The sequence below is a fragment of the Camarhynchus parvulus genome, chromosome 3 (genome assembly GCF_901933205.1).
Source record: "Camarhynchus parvulus chromosome 3, STF_HiC, whole genome shotgun sequence".
Lineage (NCBI taxonomy): Eukaryota > Metazoa > Chordata > Aves > Passeriformes > Thraupidae > Camarhynchus > Camarhynchus parvulus.
Genome location: NC_044573.1, coordinates 49,690,293 through 49,711,541, shown reverse-complemented (window position 1 = coordinate 49,711,541; position 21,249 = coordinate 49,690,293). Strand labels below are relative to the sequence as shown.

Below are 21,249 nucleotides of genomic sequence, written 5' to 3'. Positions count from 1 at the left end.
TTTGATGGTTTTTTTTATTCCAACAAAGTTTCTGTCCTCTTGGTTTCCAAAAATGTCTTCTAATTTTATGCTTTTTGTGTACTTCCTTTGGATTACTTAAATTTTTTTTTCTATCTTACAGATCCAATCCTTTTTTTACATCTTACAGATGCAATTCATAGTCTTTTTGGTTCTGTGATTTTCTTGCCCTATGTACTTTATTTTCCCCTTCTTGACCTAAAGGTTCAAAGGGTCAGAATGACCTCATACAGTTTTTTCAGCTTATTTTCCTACCTCACTTTTTCAGTAGCTCACTCTCACCTGTAGGATCTCATGTCAGTCATTGGGATGGAAACGACTGACACATTAAGTGTCAGTCCTTCATTTGCTTTCTTGCTGTGCAGCTCAGACTCCTCGTGGTACCTCACCTCAGTTGGTGTCTCAGCTGTCATTTGGGACTGTTGAAGATCTCCGTTGACATGACTGAGAGGGAGCAATTCCATCTCAGCAACCTGGGGGCAAATGAGTCCTTCTGATCTTTGGAAACTCAGCTGTTCTATTAAAAACGGTCTTAATTGATACTCTTCTCCAATTAGTTCCCTCCAGGGCTAGCAGTCACTCAAGTTACAGGTCCCATGGGTAACAAAAGTCCCAGATACCCACTGGTCCTACACAAATACCACACAAATACACAGCTGTTCCAGCCAAGTAATTCTGCACCTGCTTCTGTTTGGAACTTCAGCAGTCTTTGGAGAGAATATCTCTGTTTCAAAGTTACTGTGCCTTTTGACTAACACTGGGTTTCCACCTGTAGTTTTTCATGATTGTACGTTTCCAGCACTCACTACCTGCCTATATATCAGATGTTAGAAAGCAGGTATAATCTGCTTTTTGATATTGGGAGGATGAAAAACACAGATGCCAAGAATATAAACTTCACCAGAGGCTGTTGGGTTAGAGAAATTAACAGAATCAAGAAAACTTGAATTCCTGATATTTACATCAGAATTCTCCCTCTCAGGGTGGCAATGATATGGGCAAGTATTCAGGAATTTTTTTAGCTGGCAGTACTGAAAAGTTTCACAGGATTCACTCACTGCAATATTTTTCTTCCCCCATGAGAGATTGCAGATGCTTCATGGAGCACAGTGAAAATTCCTTAAAATTGCCCTAAGCCCAGTGTACTTGTCTGTTTCTTGTTGAGTATCTGTTAAAATCACTCAGTTTCTAATTGCTAGAGTAAAACAAAATAAGAATCTCTGGGGGTTTTTTTGTAACACTGAACTGTGATGCCTGCACAGTGACTCTAGCCAGTTTACCAGGTTTGCAGGAGGATTGCTAGGTGGGGCATGAGGAGGCAGTGGGAGCAACACACCTTAGGAATGTGCCTGTGGCTTAAGAGACAAGTGCTTACATCAGAAATGGTTAGTCAGAAGAGAACTTCTTTGTTCTCGTTGAAACAGGCATCTGCTTTGTGACACCAACACACGCTGTTTATCTTTTCAAACCCTCAGTTTTCCACTCTCATTTCAATGCAGAGGACCTTTCATGTGATTCTCTGCAACAAACTGCTGGTGCCACCAGATCAGCTGGAGTCACAGCAGGGCTGCTAGTAGCTAGGCCCCAGGGATTATATGCAGACACACTTTCTTCCCCATCAAATTTGCCAAATTCGTCATTCTTGATCCCTGTCCTCACTAATGAGAAACACCAGTGACTACCAGAATCCACAGAGTGGGCGTTCTTTACTAGCTGCTGGAGCCTGCACTAAACATGCACATGAGTGAAGAGCATTTGCCCTAATTAGGAGAGATTTGCTGCAGCGTAATAGGGTAATGAAAAAGAAAAGAGCATAGTTACAGGTCTCCTATGGTGGACATAGCACTGACTGCAGTGCTGCTGGACACAGAATAATGCAAAAGGCAGACAGGATAATTGTTACTTTCAGCCACATCTATCATGCACCCAGTTTGCAGCTGCTTCTGACTTCATAATGTTCAGCATCTGTAACCTGATGTCTGGTTCTGCAGCATTTTTTGCTGCTGTCTGCTCACACATTGTCCCTGCAACTAGATGGACTTACAGATGGTATTCTTTACGAGATCTCATTCTGTTCAAGGATTTTGGTGTTGCAGATATCTTCTATCTTTTGATTGCTATTAAAGTAGGTATTTTCTGACAAACCTAGCATTATCAGTGTACTTAGTCAGAGGTTTGAGCTGTCCCTTAGAATGGGATTGTCTTCTATCTGTAGTACCAACAAAGATTTTAAGGGGGTTTGAAAGTCCTTACTTTCCAGTATTACTCTGGAAGTGATTGAGGGTTTTACAGTGCATTTGTAAGTTGCAAATAAAATACTCCTTGCTACCCTCCTCTGAATTTTACCAAAATCATAAACACCTCAGCATTTTACCAGTATACCTGAGTCTTAAATGTTCCTCTGGTTGGTTTTTTGAACCATTTTCCCTGCAGATTTCTGTTGTCCCTCTTCAGAAAACAGAACTATAAAAAGAGTAAATCCTCACAGCTTTGCATGAGATTGTGCATACATGTAAAGCCAAAACCAAAGCTGATAGAGTTTCAGAATATGCTACTTTTCTAAAAAAAACCCACAATTTGAAACCTCAAAGTTATGTTCCTGTAATAGTAACAAGAATGGAAAATTCCTTCCCTGACCATAGCCCATGGAACACTTGAAGGATGTAGCCCTGTAGTTTATATGTCTGAAGCTGGGCAGTCTTGCCCTCCATAATCCTATGTTTATTTGGGCTCTGAATCATTCAAACTGGAAGAGACCAGTCTTCACACCAGTGCAAAGACTTGCCCTGATGGGCTTCCCTGCAGTGGGCTTCCCTGCAGTATTGAGGTTGGGAACCTTTGCTGCTGTTGACTTAATTTATGCAGTTTCCCATAGCATATTAGGCTGGACCATAAATGACATCTATTCTGGTAAGAAACCCAGGGTAAGCACTGGTTCTCAGCAGCATCCTGCAGCTCGTTGTTGATGCTGCCCTCTTGTTAGTGTGCTGCTCTGACTGGGGCAGCCAGCAGTGCCCAGGCTCTGTTGGGGTGTGTCCCAAGGGAAGGGGCAGGAGCTGCTGCACCAGGCATTTTGGTATAGCCATCAGTGGCCTCCTCTATTCAGTGGCTTTTTTATTCAGTGCCATTAATTTTCTTTTTCAGATATCACTGTGCATTTGCTGTGAACAGTATGTCCCAATAAATGATTCTAACTCTCCTTGTTTTGGAAGGGGAAGGTGAGGTTAGCAAGTCCAGCATTGATTCACTTCGCCATTTACCTTCTCTAGCAGTAACATTTTGAACAGACATAAAACACCCATCTGCATTACACTACTTGTGAAAGAGGGTGCATTTAGCTTCCTCTGTGAATACAGTATAGACATAACACATAAAAATGCTCTCAGCCACAGGTCAGTGTGTGACAGTATTAGATACTTGCTGTGATGCTGACAGCTTTATTCTCCACCAATCCTTTTATCTCATCTGCGTGTGTGTGTGTGTGTGTGTGTGTGTGTGTGTGTGTGTGTGTTTTCACAGTGGCAGAAGAAGAAAAATATCCCATCTCTTTCGTTATTTACGTATCTTGGCATGCAGATTTTTGTTACCAGATATTTTTAATTGACCAACAGTTAAAATTGGTTATGTCATGGTTCCAGAAACATTTGTAATGTCTATTTTGATGTTTTTCTTTGTCTTAACCAAAGGGATGCACTGATTCCATAGAAAAAATACACCTGGAAAGGATGATTATTTTTCTTACTGTACGGTTCTTAATAACTGTATACAGAATATGCAAATCTCTCTCTTGGTTGGCTGCAGTAGTCCATCTGTTCTGACAGTATCTCATATTAGATTATCCAAGACATTTGCCAGGATCTTGAGTATCTAGCTTTGCAGCAAGCATCTACCAGAAGCAGAAAGAGGCTGCATTTTTTGTGAGAGCAAGAGAATTTTCACAAAGCAAGCTAACTAGGCTTCAAGCTGCTGAAAGACTACTTACATGCCTGAGGAAAAGAAGTAAACAATCTTTTTTGTGTGTGCTGCTTTAACGGTAGCCTTTTCAGAGCCCTCTTTTCCTTACCCTAAATGCCTCTTTTGCCTGCCAAGAATGAAGATGATTAAATGTCCTTTTAAGTGGTGTTTTTAAAGCTGCATGATAAGAATACCTATCCTCCCAATGCAGTTTCATATAGTAAATATGAAAGGAGAACATTCCTTTCAGGCATGCTACTTTATTGCTCCTGAGACTCACTAAGGCAGAGACTTGAAATAACCAGTTCTCCCCCACAGTGACATATGTGTAGCATCCTTACCAGCATCTCCAGCAGCATGCTTGCCTCACTCTTGCTATTTATACAGCAATGCAACTGAATTCAAAAGCAACAGCCTTACACAGACTAATTTTAAAACAGTCCTTTGGTTTGTGATTTTAAAAGCCAGCTACCAATAAAACTGTAAATTTAAAACAGCCCTAAAATCCTTCCTGTTGACCCAGTGATAACTATATATTGAACTAAAATTGATTTTCCATTGTCTTCAAAGTTGGGCGTTGGGGGGAGTTATGTCGATATGTGATCATTCCTTCTTTTAGAAAAAGGGTTTTTTTTTTTATTTCCTGATGGTGCTGAGGATGAGACAACCATCAACACCAGCTGTTTCTTTTCCTCATTTCTTATCAGTTTTCCTTATGATAAACAGAAAGTACTTGTATGGAGAAATGTTACCTAATGGTTTTCTTTGCAGTGTTGGATAATGACTGCTGTTATAGCGTATGTATTACTTGTGGTAAAACAATGCATCTTTCCATGTATTAGCATTCTTTCAGACAAATTGCAGGACTTGGAGAGCTATCTGTGTCTCCTGAAATATTTTTTTCTGAAGTGTAATGCTGGTAAAAAGTAGATCCTTTTATTCATATTAGTCTCCAGATTTCCTTCCCCTTTTCTTTATTGCATGAGGCATTAGCATGGGAATACACTTCACATTTCTCAAGCTTTTGTCTGTTCCTGCTGCGTTGCCTACTGGAAGTCAAACAGTACTACTTGGTTTCTGACACAACTGATTACTATGGAAATTATTACCATGTCATAAACAGAGGATTTCATGTGTCGAATGTGCGGCTGGAACACAGATGATTCTGTAAGCAGAAGGTTCCTGGTAATAAGGAAAAAGGGAAGAGAAATGCAGAAAACAGATGATGCCTCTGCAAAATCCATTGTTTCAGATTCTTCTTCAGGGGGCATAAACCTGCAGGAGCATGGGGATGGAGCAGTTTGCTAGGTTGCTATATTTTTTAAATGAATGAGAAGATAAATGTGAATTTGCGCTTCAGGAAATAATTATTTTATTTTTGACTCCAGCAGTTGGTACTGGCCAAAGTGATTTCCGAGGGCATTCCATGTATGTCCCAGATCACTGTTCCACGCTAGGGAGACTAGACAGCTATCGTTCTGCCATGCAGCGCTCTGAAACCAAGGACACCAGCTGCCAGACAGAGGAAGTTAAAGTTGTGCCACCTTCAATGAGAAGAATACGAGCACAGAAAGGACAAGGCATTGCAGCCCAGATGTCTCAGTTCTCCAGCTCATCTGGAAACATGTCGGTGATGAGTGATTCTGCTGCAGTTATATTTGCTTCTCGCCAAAATAGTGACATGGGTTTTCACAGCTTGCCTCGGGTTGGTGCGAGAGTGTCTCTGCAGTCCCTAGATCAGACACAGAGCATGATGTCGAGACAGACAGACGACATTGCTGGCACTTTACCCCACCAGATAAGTAAATTGCAAGTGGATGATAGTGTTGTGCATCTGAGGAGTAATCCCACAATAGGGACCCTGTCAAGACCAAAGTCCCAAGAGGTGAGAAGCTGTGACAGCGAGAAGTCCTCAAGCCCAGCATGTGTGGTCTCTCCTCATGCCACTTACTCAACAAGCATCATACCCAATGCAACACTGTCATCCTCCTCGGAAGTTATCCTTATTCATGCTGCCCAGAGTGTTGGATCATTGGATAGTAAAATGTCAAGCTCCACTGCCTTTCCAAATCCAAGAGACAATCCTGCTGCCAGCAGTGCAGTAAGTGGGAAAGAAGATCACCATTCTTCAAGTGGTAACTGGAGTGAGAGTAGCTCCACACGTCACTCACAGACTTCAGATACCATCCCATCTAACACTGTCATGATGCTTTCTCTCGGTGACTCCGCTGTCTCTCTAAGCACTCCTGGGAATGCAGAGGCTGGGTCGCAGAGCATGAGCTACAGCTGTAGGAACACCGCTGCTTTAGCAAGCCCTTCCCAGGACAGCGATGGTCGGAGCGAATCCAGCTATTCTGGGGAGCGAGCACAGGCAGCAGTGAGTAGCACAGAGCACTGGTTGTACAAGTCTTCAGAGAGCAGTGAGACCCCTTCACGCAAGGTGGTTTGTACACCACCAGGCTGTGCCACGCCCCGTAGCAACCTGAGCAGCAGTAGCCTGGAGAGGACATCAGTCAGGGATGATTCTGCTTCCCTGTATTCTGTGGACCATGATGGCTATTATGGCTCCATGCATATGGACTCTGGACTGAAGGCAGACATGCCATGCAACAGTACTAATGGTTTTGAGAACCCCAGAGACAGCGTGATAAATGTCTTTGAAGGAAAGGAGAAGAAACTTCAGGATGACCACTCAGGCCAAGGCGACAAATCCCTTGCAAGAAACATCTCACTGAAAAAGGCAAAGAAGCCACCTTTGCCGCCATCCAGAACAGACTCACTCAGAAGGATGCCTAAGAAAAAAGCCCAATCCAATGGACAGATACTTGATGAAACCCTCATTGCCACTCTCCAGCATTCTCTGCAGCTGAATCTCAAGTGCAAAAATGGCAGCTCCCCTTCCCAGAGCCCCTGCAGTGATTATGAGGATCCCTGGGTGTTGCGCTCACGCAGCCAGAGCTCGGTCAGTGCGAGTAGCAGCATGATGTCCACCACTGCTCCAAACCTGTACTCCATCTGCACAGTCACTCCTTCCCAGAGTGAAACAAGTAGCATCAAGTCGGAGTATGCTGACCAGTGGGGTTACTACAGCGACTATGCTGCGGTGGCAGATGACCAGGTGAAATCTCCAGTGACCCATTCTGCCAGTACTTCGTCTGCTCTCAGCGATTACAGCATCAGCCACTTCAGTGATGGCTCAAGGGCTTCTGTGCCACAAGTGCCCAGTGGACTGGCCAAACCAAAGAGTACTTCTCCGGAGAAATCCCACCGAGTCACATCGCCATCGAGTGGGTACTCCAGCCAGTCCAATACACCCACTGCGCTTACTCCAGTGCCTGTACTTGTAAAGTCTGCATCATCAGGAAATGGGAAATCCAAGCTGAAGCCTAAAGTGCCTGAAAGGAAGTCCTCTCTTCTGTCATCAGTCTCCATGTCTTCGTCGTCCACTTCTCTTTCTTCAAATACATCTACTGAAGGGAGTGTGAGTGTGAAGAAACTGGACCCCGCCCTGAGCCCTCCTGTGGATTCTGGTGCACCTCCTCCACCACCTCCTCTTCCAGCATGTCAGCATTGCCCTGAGCTTTCTCCTCCTTCTCCTCCTCCTCCAGCAGAAGTAATGGATCTGTCACCATTGTCGACCTCTCCCACATTCCCCCCTCCTCCGCCAGAAGCTGGTGTAAGTTCTACCTTTGCCCAGACTGTCCCATGGTTTCCACAAGAAGCGTCCATCAGTTCATTCTCTTCCCCTGTTCCTACTCCTCCTTCTTTCCCCTTGGCTGTCCCACCACCAGCACCACCGCTTGATCCCAAAATAACAAAAGGTGCAGCAATACACCCACAGTATTCTTTTAAGAAACGCAACCAGGAGGATTCTTGCTACAGTCCAGTGAAACAGCCACTCAACAGGCAAGATTCATCCAGACCTGTGATGCCATTAGTAACCACCAAAGCACTGCAAATGGTGCAGTTGAGGTCTGTGAAAAAATCGACAGAAGGTGAATCATCAACTGAATCTGCTTCTGAAACCACCTCTCAGGAAAAGGGTACTGTAAATTCATCATCACAGTCTTTGCTAAAGCCATCTCTCTCACTAAAACTCAGTACCAACTTAGGTGATGAGGAAACGAAAACTCAAGGCACCTCATTTAAAAATGCAGTTCAGACACTGTCTCGGGGTTCTCCTCTCATTCTCTCTGATAACACACCTGTACTTGACAGTGATCAAAAGCCTATGAGTGCAGTAGGTGCAAAGAAATCTTCTGAAGATGATGCTCTGGGGTCAGCCACTGATGACACACCTGAGTCCTCAGTGCAGAGTGAAGACTTCCCTTCTGGCATGTCACTTCAGGGGTCACCAGCATCTCCTGACAAGACTCAGGGTGTATTGCCAAGCAAGAAACCACCTCCTATTTCAAAGAAACCCAAACTGTTCCTTCTGGTACCACCTCCACAGTTAGACCTTACAGTGGAGAAAGCAGCTGAAGTGGGTGATACTGCCAGAAGCCCAACTAAGAGAGACGCTGTGCTTGCACCCTCTGAGGAGGCGAGAAATTGTCTTACAGATGGACTCGGTTCTAGCGAGATGGACTCTGGCAGCCTGGTTCCTGAGGGAGGAGCTGCTGGATTCACCTTCTCTGAGACAGTGGGAGCGAATGCCTTTGTGGTACAGCCTGCTGCATCACCAGTTCAAGAGGAACCCAGGCAGGAGGAGCAGTCTGCTTTTGATGAAGGAAGCAGTTCAGGCAGCAGCCAAGACAGTGGCAGTAACACTGACGGGCACGCATCTCAAGAGAACGAAAGTGGTGAGTCTCTTTTCTCTGACTAATTCAGATGCAGCCGTAGCTATTTTGAAGAAGGTGGGGATCCTAGGATTGAGGTGGCATTCTGTAGAGGGTAGATCTTCTTGTGATTGTTACAACTAAAACAAAAAAAGAAAGTTGTAGGGATCTGATTAATACTGTATGGCATTTCATGCAATTCCTTTCTGACTTCTCATTGTTGCAGACACGGAAAGAAAATGATGCTTTATTTAACCATGCTAGCATTAAAGCATGCTATGAAAACAGTTAATTTGTTAATACTGGCTTTGCATTTTAGTGGAAATGCTACAAATTTTCTTTTGTTACTGTTCTCCTCCTGTTACGCGTGAGCAAGCACAGGCATGTATTTCATGCACTGCAGTTCCCTAAGCAAGCGTTGATCTGAAATCACAATAATGACAGCGCTGCACTCAGTCCATCGGATGCTTCTCCCTGGAGGCAGCAAGGGCTGGTTTCAGGACTATGTGCCCGTGGGGTTCGCACACAGACTGACTGTGTTGTTCGTTCTCTTTGCATAGTGGAGGTGTTTGAATCAGACACAGCCAGTACTTCATTCCTGCCAAGCAGTAGTTATGGGGAAGAGACAGACGGAGTGGCAACACCAGCAAGACCAAGGACTACTGAGGATCTTTTTGCAGCCATTCACAGGTACTGTAGAAACTGCCCTTCCTGTACTGTCAGGTCCGGTAGGTCTCTCAGAAATGAATTTAACACTTTTTTGAACACCCAATTACAATAGTCATGGCTTTAATAGAAAGCACATATTTATCAACTTTCTACTAAGGATATATGTGAAAAAGATGAGGAAAAGGACTTGCATATTATTGTTTTATAAATGTATTTAATCCATTCTGAACTAAACCCAACCAGATTAAATAGATGTAGATTATATTATAAATACCTTGCCCTTTAAAATATCAATTTATGTCTAGTATTTATTGTACTGTTCTCAATCTGCCATATTAACTCTACTGTTACTTTTTCTGTGTATCTTTTTGTTTTCATTCTTGTTCTTCTCCATCTCTTTTTACTCTCTTCGCTGCTTATATGGTGCAGTTTGGGACAGAGGCTCAACGCTAATGCTTCATGGCAAGCGTGGCTGAAACTGGCAAGTAACACAACATGTCAGTCATATGGCAAAACATATGGCAAACGCTGGATTATAGTTTGCCATAATCCAGCCTGAGGTCGGGTATTTTGTGTCAAACTGGTTCATGAATGGAGTGTGCAATACTGGCTCTATTGTTAATGGCATTATTCATTTCCCTTGAAAACAAAATCATGCCGAATGGCAGCTAGATTTATGTGCTGTTCACGTTAGGTGCTCAGAAAGCAGAAAGCCCAAGAGGGCCCCAAGGACAGGAACGCCCAAAGGCAGAGCCCGGAGCGCGGGTCCCTTGAAGCGGCGCTCCCGGAGCCGCCCGGGCTGGGCGTGGCGCCAGCGCCATCGCGTGGCTGCGCCGCGCGCTGCAAGCCGCAGAGGGACCGCCTCTCTGCCTGGGAGTGGGGAATTATCCAGGTGCTCAGTCAGTCTGCACGTCTGTGCATCGGGAATGAGGGAGGGGAAGAGAGCGGCTGAGAGGCTGCAGCATTTTGTATGCAAATACTATTTTTTGTTCAATTTTTGAAACAAGTCTTTTCCAGACATTACAAAAACGACATATATATGATACTGAATTTTATAATTTACTGTTAGCCCTTAGAACTTGGCCTGTATGAGTCATTCTGAAAACGGTCTGTTGCATTCATGTTGCATGGCACTCTCTAGAACTATGTCAAATCTGGCTTTAGAATGAGGTATTCTGGCCAGTAGCCATTCTCCTTTATGTATGCAGATAGAGAGTGAATTCTGTGTATATGCACATATCTGTAATTCATGAGTTTTTGGGAAAATGGACAAAGGAACTGGATGTGACATAATTAGAACTGCTTGACACATTTTTTTGTTATGATCTTGCTTTTGCTGGCTTTGGACTTGAGCCACTTTCTTCCTTGGTTGCTAATTAATAAAAAAGGTTTTGGTTTTCCCCCACTGTTTCTAAGAGATATTACTTCAGTAATTGGCACTTTTGAATATATATAATTTGGAGCAAGATAAGAAATTTAGTGGTATATGCATTAAGACCAGGAAGAGCAGTCTGAAGTTTTAAGTCATAGTTTTGTTTGAACATGCACCCTATATGTGTCTGAAAAGCCACCAAAACCAAATTTGGTTCTTAATTTCAAGTTTCTTCCATAATTCATACATATTGAGAAAAGCTGGCTAGGTGCTGACAGCAAACTGACTGCTCTGTGCTGCATTCACAGTCTTACCAGATCACTCCAAGCTAAGATAACAGTCTTTCAATGCAGATCTTTGCAACTGATTTTTTTTTCCAATTTATTTTGGGGATTGGTAACAGTACAATCCCAGCTCTGCAGTGTTTAAAGATATCCATAGGCAGCCAAAATCCTAATGAAGGAAAATCTTTTCTCTGTAACAAATGCACACAAGTGTTCACACACAGACTCGCAGAGCATCCAAGCACCGAAATCATCTGCTGCCTACAGTGCTAACCCACAGTTAAATCTAGATGAGGCTCCTCTGTGTGCATTCACCCTCACGCTGAATGGACATTGGGATTACATTCTTATTCCAGAAGGACAGGTGGAGGCAGCAGCAGCTGCTGAAAATAACATGCTGGTACAGCTGCCTGTGGGGGCATCACAAGTGAGCTATGCATAAACTTCACCACTTAGGGGAAGGATTGCTCCAAAGTCTTGGCACAGCCTATAGCAGTGTTTGTTGCTGCCACCTACTCAGCTGATGGGTCCTGCTTCTTTTTTTTGAGGAGTTTTTTAATTATCAGTAGGCTGTGATGCATGAATACATTTGAGCTTGCCTTGGCTAAATCTCAAGGCTTTTAAGAAAGTAAAGCTAAAGATCACATTAAGTAGAAATCTGTTTTACAAAGGGAATGGTCTGGGTTGAACACATGCTTGATAAAAATTAATACGAAGTTTATAGGATGATAATTTTATATCTCTAAGAAATCTGTTGGCTTGTTTTAAACTTCTGCCAAAATACCATATTTAAAATTAGGCTTTATACAATCCATTTTAATTAATTCTTGCTCAGTCAGCAAAGAAACAAAGCAGCTGTATTACAGCTGCCAGGCATGTACATTTCTTTAAGATTTCTAGAAATGTGAAAATGAGGCAGTAAAAGTCCAGTTTCCACATATTCCCAGTTCCATGGTTATCTCTTAATTTTTTTTTTTTTTTTTGTGTTGTCCCTGCACTTCGCATCTAAATAGACAAACGCTCCGCTCTTTCATTTGGAAAGATAACTTTCTTGTCAGGAAGTTGGTCTCTTTTTCATTTAGTTGAAAGTTGCAATGACAGAGCACCAACATAACTGTGAATTTTGTCTGTGCATATTGAGAGGAGCTGGAAAGGTTTTTCTCTATTTATATAATATTTGGATTAGGGAGGGGGTTTTTCAGTAATTTAATGTAGAGTTGTTACATGTGGCTCCCTTTTCTCCATCTTCAGCAGCAGTGCTTTGCTGTGTCCTTTTTTCTGAAGGAAAGTGCACTAAACTACAACTCTAATTCTCCAGAGAGTGTCAAATTGTAAAATGAAACAAAACAAACCATATGCTCTAGATGACATATTTTGAATCAAGTCCCCAAATTGACAGAAAAACAGCATGGAATATAAATCTTCATGGCACATTAGTCTGAGCAGTTAAATACTGACTCCAGAAAACCCGATTCACTAAATTTACTAAAGTGTTTTGAACATCAGTATTGCCAGTTTTAGTAGTTTCATTGTTCCAGATATGCAGAAAAAGAGTAATAAACTTACCTTATCCCTCCAATACCTGCATTAGTGCCTGTACAGTTCTGGTGGTGTTCTTACTCATGCTTTAGATTTAGATCACTTCTGCCTTTTCCCTGTCTCTGCTTTAGCTTAAATTCATTGTCATCCCTCTAAACTGAGTTTAATTAGGGGAGGTAAAAATTTTCATTTTTGTGTCATCCTCTTTTTTTGTGTGTGTGTTTCAAACTCAGATCCAAAAGGAAAGTCCTTGGCCGTAAAGATTCTGAAGATGACCGTACCCGCAACCATTCTCCGTCGCCCCCCGTAACTCCCACTGGTGCTTCCCCAAACCTAGCTACCCTCAAACAAGCTGGATCTATCCAGAGAAGCATTCGCAAGAGCAGCACCAGCAATGACAACTTCAAAGCCCTGCTGCTGAAGAAAGGGAGTCGCTGTGACACCAGTTCCCGTATGTCCGCAGCAGAGATGTTGAAGAACACGGACCCGCGGTTCCACCGGCCAAAGACGGACGCCCCCCCGGACCTTTCCGACAGCCCTGCCAGCTGCTCGCCCAGCAAGAGCAAACGGGCCCAGGAGGAGTGGGCCAAGAGTGAGGGCCTGATGCCAAGGAGCATGTCGTTCTCTGGCACAAGGTATGGCCGGTCACGGACACCCCCGTCTGCTGCCAGCAGCAAGTACAACGTCCGCAACCGCATCCAGAGCAGCCCCATGACTGTCATTAGTGAAGGAGATGGGGAAGTGGTGGAACAGTCCGAGGGCAGGGTCCGGAGGACTTTGGAAGAGCAGCAAGAGGGGCAGCTTGATATGTTTAACAGTGATGAAATGGACGTGAATGACTTCCCGTATGCTGAGGAGGCAGGCTGCAAGGAGACCTTGGATCCAGCCCATGTAGACTTAATGACTCAACCAGGTGCTTCAAGGAAGTATCTAAACTCTTCAGCTGAAGAAAGTTAAAAGGCAGTGTGACAAAAGGCTTTGGATATTAGTCTAGAAAATCACAGGGACTAGATTCCAGAAGAAAGCCCAGACCAGGACAAGGTTACTTTGCTGAGCATTTATTCCACGAACTGTATGTGTGTGTTTAAATGCTAAAGCGATGATGGTTCTGCATGGTTGGGTTGGGGTGGGGAGCACTTGCTTTGAATGAGTGGTCTGTGGCTTGAAGAATGTTAACAGTTGAATTTTTTGTGTAAAGCCTTAGAAGTCCTTTTGTGGGGTGGGGTGGGGAAGTTTTCTCAGAGTCTGTAGGGGTGTGAAGTTTTTCTTTTTCTTGAGACTGCAATTGTGCAAGCAAAATTTAGGAATAAGCCTGAAATGGGAAGGCTCCTGTGGTACAAGCTGGAGGTTTGGTTCAAAAGCATTGTAGTGATGCAGCATAGTGCATTAGTTAAGCAGAGGGAGGCACAATGAGGCACATTCACCTCTGAGAGAAGGTAGCAGGGTTGGTGCTGGGGTTACATGGCTCCTTAGAGGGGCATGGCCCAGCGTTTGATGAAGTGTGTCCTGCTTGAGCAGTGAGCTCACCAGGTTATGGATTGGTCCAGGGTACTGTACTTTTAATTCTTTTTCCTGAGGGAAAATGAACTATGTAGTTAAGGTGGAAAAGGGAGCTGATTTTATAACACACTACTAGCTGCTATGCAGCCACACACCTTCACTTGGTGAAACACATATTTCCAGGTGAATTGCTTCCTTGACTGGAGTATTCCCTTAGAGAACTAGAATAGCTGGATGTGTGTGGAGGGTGCAAGCAGACATCAGGAAAGTGGGAGATGAATGAAGCCAGAATTTGGAAGGGTTACTGTCATGGTTTAGGAACGGTAGTCCCCAATTTAGTGTTCCCACCAAAACACTCCAAACCATGTACCCTTTCACTCATTCCCCTCTCCTCTTACCTCTGCGGGTGGCTGGGGAGGAGAACTGGAGGCACAAAAGGTGAAGGATGGGGGCTGATAAAAGAAAAATTTACTGGAAACAGCAGTGAAGTAAGAAAATGGGCAGTAACATCAACAAGACTTAGAGTGTACACGAAAAAGGTGAATGGCTCACAGGTGACAGAACCTGTTAAGGTGTGACCTGCTGCCCCTCTTCCTTGTTCCCAGCAGTGTTGTGAGGTGGTGTAGAACAACCTCTGTGTCCTGGCCACAGTCCCTCCTGGCTGCTGCAGAAAATGAACCCTGTCCTGGCCGGAACCAGGACGGCTGTGTTTCTGAATTAGAAAGAGAAATTTGACTTGCACTACAAAGCTGTAGGTGGAGCCGGTCTTTCAAAACTGAAACTTGGGAATTGTGTTTTGCTGGAAATCTGTCTTTCATTTGTCAGAATGGGGAGACTATTACTTTGCATCACTTGAAATACAGATACTTGCTAACTTTTTGTTACCAAAGAATAAGTTTCAGTTACTTTCCTTTTTGATTTGCCTGCAGTATTGCTCTTCTTTTTTAACCTTAATAATTTAGTGAGGTTCGTTTTTATTGTATATTTTACAGATAATAAGAACATTTAACGTTTTTCCAATTGTAAAGAAGACATTAATTAAAACTGAAATATTGGCTGGAGTTTTTGGTTCTTGGTAGGAATGAAGCTTTTAATTTTTAATACGAATTTTGCATCATTTGATGGCATGCGCAGTTTTTGTATTGTTTGTAAATATTGAAAGTTGTTAAAATATCTTTTGATCTCCTTACCGTAGAATTTTTACATTTTTAGATTGCTTTTAAGAAGAAAAAGCACTCTTTGTAGATTATTTATTTTAGAGAAATATGCTTGTAATCTCTTTCTTCAATCCTTTACTTGTTAGTTATGTAAATTTCAGGGGCCTTCGTTTAACTCTTCCCTTCACAAGAGGGGAATAGTGCTGAAAATGCTGTGACTTCGCTTCAATAAAGTAAAAGCCTGCCAGTTGCCATATTGTCTTTTGAGTCGATTAAAATCTCCTTCAAAAGATGTGTCCCACAGTGTATGGCAACCCACTGAATGCCATCATCCATGCATCCAGCTACTAATTTCCAGTTTTCATTGCAAAATTTACTAATTCACATTAGACACAACTAAAGTGTACTCACACATCCATCCCATTTTGGTATCTCAGTTTTGAGACTAAAAAAATTTAAATAATCCTAAGAATTTTCCAGTATTGTGTGGATGTTTCTATTACTTCTGTACTACTTGCAACCTGTCCCAGAAAACTAAAACTCTTGGAGAACCAGATTATAAGCAGAGTGAGTGCGAAGTGAAATGGACAAGTTGAATCTAGCTGCACTCAGTGGAACGAGGGTGGTATCAACTGGTGCGCAGCAAACTTTCTACCATTTTCATATGATAACTATATTGAAAGAACCATTCAATTTTTAAAAATTAAAATAAACCCTAATTGGATAAAGCAGATTGTTTCAGATGTTGTTAGTATTGAACTATATTCTGTTACAAAGAGATAGCAGTGGCAGAATGTTTTGCACTAAACATCTTGCCAGTGTTGCTTTGGTCTGTCTTGCTCAGCTGATCTCATGAAACATGAAAGGACCAAGTCCTTTTCACAGCAGGTGCTGTCCCTTAGAAAGCCATGCTAAATGCTAACCAGTCCTCGTGCCACCATCCTGACATGGTAGTGTGTCATAAATAACACTCAGGCTTTGTTTATTGTTTACAGATGAAATCTAAGATGAATCATCTAAGTGAAAAATGAATGCACTGGGCAAAATTGTAGCTCTGGTGCCTGCAGCTTCTGCAGCCCTTTGCATCAAGTGCCTGTATGGGTGAGCTTGGCCAGCTTGTTCCCTGGTGATGAACAGCTGATGCTGCCAGTTGTGTTTATCGGCTATGTGGGGAGCTCTTGGGAAAGCCTGGCTTAAATGCACGGTGTCAGTGCAGGGAGATGAGATTAAACTTGAAACTGAATGTAGGCTGAATTTCCTCTCTGGCCACAGACAGCCTTGATGCTCCTCTAAAACCCACATCTGGTGAACTTGGGCTGAAGCTCATGTTTTGGCTAACATGCAGAAGGCAGTGTTTATGCAGCCCTACTGATGTTATTACAGGGCTACATTTTACACAATACAAGGTGCAGTGAAATACCTTAGGTGTGCTGAAATATGTTTAATGGTGCTTATACCATTTACTTTGGTAGCCAATGTAACTTTCTTACAGAGGTGTCACCATGTCATCTCCCCACAGGCAGAACTGGTTAATTTTTTTGTCACACTTAAAACTTCAAAGTTTCTTAGACAGTAGTATTCCCCCATAGGGAGGTTTTGCAGTTGAGGTTTTATTGGTCTACAACTGTAGATTAAATTTAGCAAACTTCTTCTAAAGACATCCAGAGCAGGAGGAGAGGAGGGCGCATATGCAAACTTGGTTGAGCTGAAGAGGAAAAGCAGACTTGTCATCCTGATGCTTAATGCATCATAGTGTCACAGAGCTTGTTTGGAGTTTACAGCTGGTCTACAGTTTGCATGTAAAACAAGAATCTTTATTGAAGCTAGATGAGAGAATAATTTCTGGTGTCTGTTTCACTGGGAATGGTTTTCAGCTTCAGTCTTTTTCTAAATTCTGCCCTATATTAACTCATTTCATGTTTTGTTCCTTTATGTTCAACGTTCTGCTGTCAGATGTAGGCAGCCCCAGTAACGCTGTGAATCAGAGCCCTCCAGTTACTCTGTTAATACATTCACAAGGCCCTGGGGCATTTACAAGCCTTCACTGCTGTTTGTACACTGGAAAGGAGAACTTACTACCTTAATTGAAATGATGGAGGTTATGCAAGGAGCAATAGCTTGGTGAGAGGAGGTTTGGAAGGCTGCTGGATATCAGTTAAAAGATTTGGATAAGAAGTGGATTCGATGAAGACGGGACTTTGAGAAGCCAGGACTGGGACGCTGGTTCCTGCATAAGGCTCGGCCTGAAAGAAGGTACTGGCAGAAAAGGTGAAGCAAGGAGATTACTGAGAAGTACAGTGAATGCACAGATTAAGGTATGGGGTGGGCAGGCTAGTGGAGATTCTAGATGATAAAGAAGTTTCAGCAAGTACAGAAGAGAGAAAAAGGCAAAGGAACAATGGAATAGCCACAGCAAGGAGAAAGAAAAATTGTAGCCTGTGTGTTTCATCCTAATTCAAAGGGTGTAGAAGGCTGAAGTCAGTCAAATGTGGGGGGAAAAACCCAAAACCCCTAACAATTTAGAAGAGGAAAATGAACAAAATTGTGTGAGCTTAGAGAAGCAGTAATAGGCGGGAGTGAGGACTGCTCTGGGAGGCCTCAGCAATCACTGGGTAGGTGGCTCAAGCACAGCTTTTGGGAGGATTCTATAGAACTACTGTGCCTGAAGTCTGGAAAGAATAAAGGGGATGGGGAAGATCAAAGCTCAGGTTGATCTTGTCTACTTTCTACTAATAACTCTGCATCCAGTGCTTCCAATGTACTGGGTACAGGTCTCCAGACACTTGCATTGGGGTAACTTGCTAAACCTTGAGTCATTTCCTGAAGCAAAGAGAGGCCACTCATGCATGCACACAGATGGATGTGTTAATACCACTGCAAGCAAATAGATCTTGTTAGGTATTCTTTGGATACCACAAAGTTTTGGAAAAGTCATTTATAGCAGCAGTCACTGTTGAAACAAAGCCATTGCCACAGTACATTTGAGTGATTAAAAATGATGCACTGTTTGCTTTTCCAGGAGAGAATTAAAAGGATGGGCTTCAATGGTAAAACAAAGTGTTACGTAACTTACAGTGGCAATGAGGAATCATTTTATCTGTTTTATTTAAAATAACTTCAGTACTCACAAAAAGGAGCACAATAGCTTTATAATGCCCTTAGTAGCTGTGTGAATTCCCCCCTTACACTTAATTTTCTGAATAACTTTTGGAAATTATTTCTTGCATGGTTAAGACGAGAAAAATCTTCGGGCAAAATTGATAACTTTATTGGTTCTAAAGGGGTGTTATCAAATCAGAGTACAGCATGAAAATCTGGCAACTACTCAGTGCTGGATTGTGACTGTGGTTATAACTGGTGTGAATTAATAAACACTCAACAGAGTAAAATGCAGAAATTTTGGATAAAGATGTGCTGTGTCATATATTATCCTGAAAAACTGGGTAGAAGCCTTGATAGTGCTTCCATAGCAGAATGTTGAGTACATTTTGTGTTGCAAATTTAGCTCTTTGCAGTTGGGTTCTTTCACATAATGTGCAGCCAACCTTTTAAGGGCCAATCAATGCTTCTCCCAACAATGCTAATGGAAAATGTCATTGATTTTAGTAGGAAATTATCTGTTAATAGTGAATCCAAATGTGTGTGTATAAGCATGTGGGGAGGTATATAGAGAAGAAAGTCCAGTCCCAGTGTAGCTGAGTTGCTTCTGTCTGTAGCACACTGGTCTATTTGTGCATCAGCCTTCAGTATAAAACCAGAATTGTTAGCTGCTGAAGGAAAAAAAATAAAAATTGTCAGGATGCATAAGTTAGCAGAAATTTCTGCATTTTCACTTCCTCTAGAAAGCAAACAGCAAAAATTTAAGTTCTGTGTTTAGATGGTAAAAACTAATTTGTGAGGAAAAAAATACATAAATTATGAAAAAAAACCCAAACCCAAAACAAAACAAAAATCTCCAGAAAACAAACAAATTCTAAAACACCACAAGATTATATCCTGGAAACAAGAAATAGAAGAAACTAAATTAACTATCTGCTATCTGAAGAGGAATGTTGTTCATGTGCATCTTGGTAGTACACTATTTTTTTCTTTTTTAAAACTGAAGTATCTGTTCAATGTACTTTTTCCAGAAGAAATTACAGGCTATTTCCAGCAGTCTCTTCACACTGGGTTGCAGAAAATGGACACAAATTCCTGCCTTTGGGAGTTAAATTTGGGGGAAACCCCTGATTTCTAGGTCGGTTTAAAACAGGGGAAGAGCATTCCAATGACACAAGAATTCAGTGCCAAGTGCAGCATCACCAGCTGAGAAGCTGCCTTAGTAAGAGATGGTCCCATCCTTCTTGCCTTAATGTGGGTGTTGTAATGTGCTGCCTGGAAATGGTGATTTTGCAAATTGCTATGCCAACTGGGAGCTGCAGTGTAGTCCAAAAGACTTAAAAAGCAAAGGCCAGGTTTATAGAGCCAGTACAGCAGTCAGAGACTAGGAAATGATAATGATTTTAATGTATTTACATTTTTATAGAGCCTTACAAAAGTACATTACAGAAAGGAGATCCGAAGGAAAATGCATGCACAGGGAGCACGTGGCTGTGAGCAGAGGTCATGCAGAGTTGCACAGAAGTCCAAGTTTGAGTCTAAGGTAGCTTAAGGCCATGGATAGACAGTATCAAACCACTGGTGATCCCAAATGAGGTTGGCATATTCCCATACACAGCACACTTGGATCTTCTAGGGCAAAGATCAAACAAATTTCTCAGAAAGGTCTCTTGTGATGAGATACACAGAGAAAAAAAAGTACCTCAATGTAATATTCAAGAGACTGCCCTTTATTTATTCCAACACAGAACATTAAGCCTGATTTCTCCATTTACTGATGCATTTTCTTGCAAAATTTGTCAGAATTTAAGATTGGGGCATGTGGAAACATGGAAAGTAGTTAGACTATTTCTGAGTTTAAAAAACCACAAGCAGTACTCTGGTTTTCGACTGTTAAGCACAACCCAAGGCAAGCAAGCTGTGTAACATAAAAGTTTTTTTTTTGAAGTGCAGCTTTGAAGTCCGGGATTGACTGCAACAAATTAGTCATCAAATTCATGGGATGAGTTTCTTGATGATGTGACAATCTCATGTGGAGCCATGTTGGATTTTGGGAACAAAGAATCTAAAAATTTACTTTCTGTGCCACAGACTTCCTCTCTCAAATGATCACCAGGGTCTGGGAAATTGTGACCTCTTTGAACTGGAAGTCCATGTTAGAAATTATCTAAAATACTTGCTGAGAAAAGAGGGAAGTGTCTTGACAATAAACTGAAATGCCTTTCTCAAAAGTTATTCTGGTTGTTGCTCTTCTTTGTTGGACTTTTTCTTCTTTGGATAAACCAGGTCTCATGTCATCTATTAATTCTTGTAGAGTGCCTTAGCAGTACCCTTTCAACAGGTGTTTCCTCATCCTGCTTGGAACATCTTGCTAGCATCAAGCTGTGATCCTGGTATGTCTTTTGGAAAACAGGTGGCCCTTAGGACAGAAGACAGCAAATATTTAACAACAATTCAGTGAACAGACTGGCCAGATAAATTGGTAAGATAACTGGCTGCACACCTTGATTTGCACTTGTTAAGAGCCTGATGTCCTGAGAGACTCTACCACAAAAGCAGAATTCCATCAAATAGGGCCTGATTTGGAACACTGGATATTAATCTTAAATTTTACCTGGTAGTCTTCAATTCCACTTTTTAGCAGTCTGTAACTCTGGGGAGATACTGGAATGTGGGATTCCGTTTGTTTCCTTCACATTTGCAAACTGTTCAAGCTCTTCCCTCCCCTCCCTAGCTCCTGCTAGCACAATGTTTTTATTGTGATGTGAAGAACCAACGTGGATAATAGCAGAAGACTGGTGAGGAGGATTATAAACACGCTGGAGTGACTTGCAGCTGGGGTGTAGAAAAACACATACATCATACTAATTGTTGTTTAG

At 42.3% G+C, this 21,249-nt stretch overlaps 1 protein-coding gene across 5 annotated transcripts in view; it reads left to right on the top strand.

Moving 5' to 3' along the window:
• The window catches only part of NHSL1 (NHS like 1), a 102,089-nt gene extending 86,089 nt beyond the window's left edge, over window positions 1-16,000 (top strand). For all 5 annotated transcript variants that reach the window (XM_030945619.1, XM_030945617.1, XM_030945621.1 and 2 more), the window contains 3 exons: window positions 5,361-8,774; window positions 9,311-9,440; window positions 12,848-16,000. In XM_030945619.1, the coding sequence (XP_030801479.1) occupies window positions 5,361-8,774; window positions 9,311-9,440; window positions 12,848-13,571 (4,268 nt within the window). In that variant the 3' untranslated portion in view covers window positions 13,572-16,000. The remainder of the gene's footprint in view (window positions 1-5,360; window positions 8,775-9,310; window positions 9,441-12,847) is intronic.
• Window positions 16,001-21,249: the final 5,249 nt, after the last annotated feature.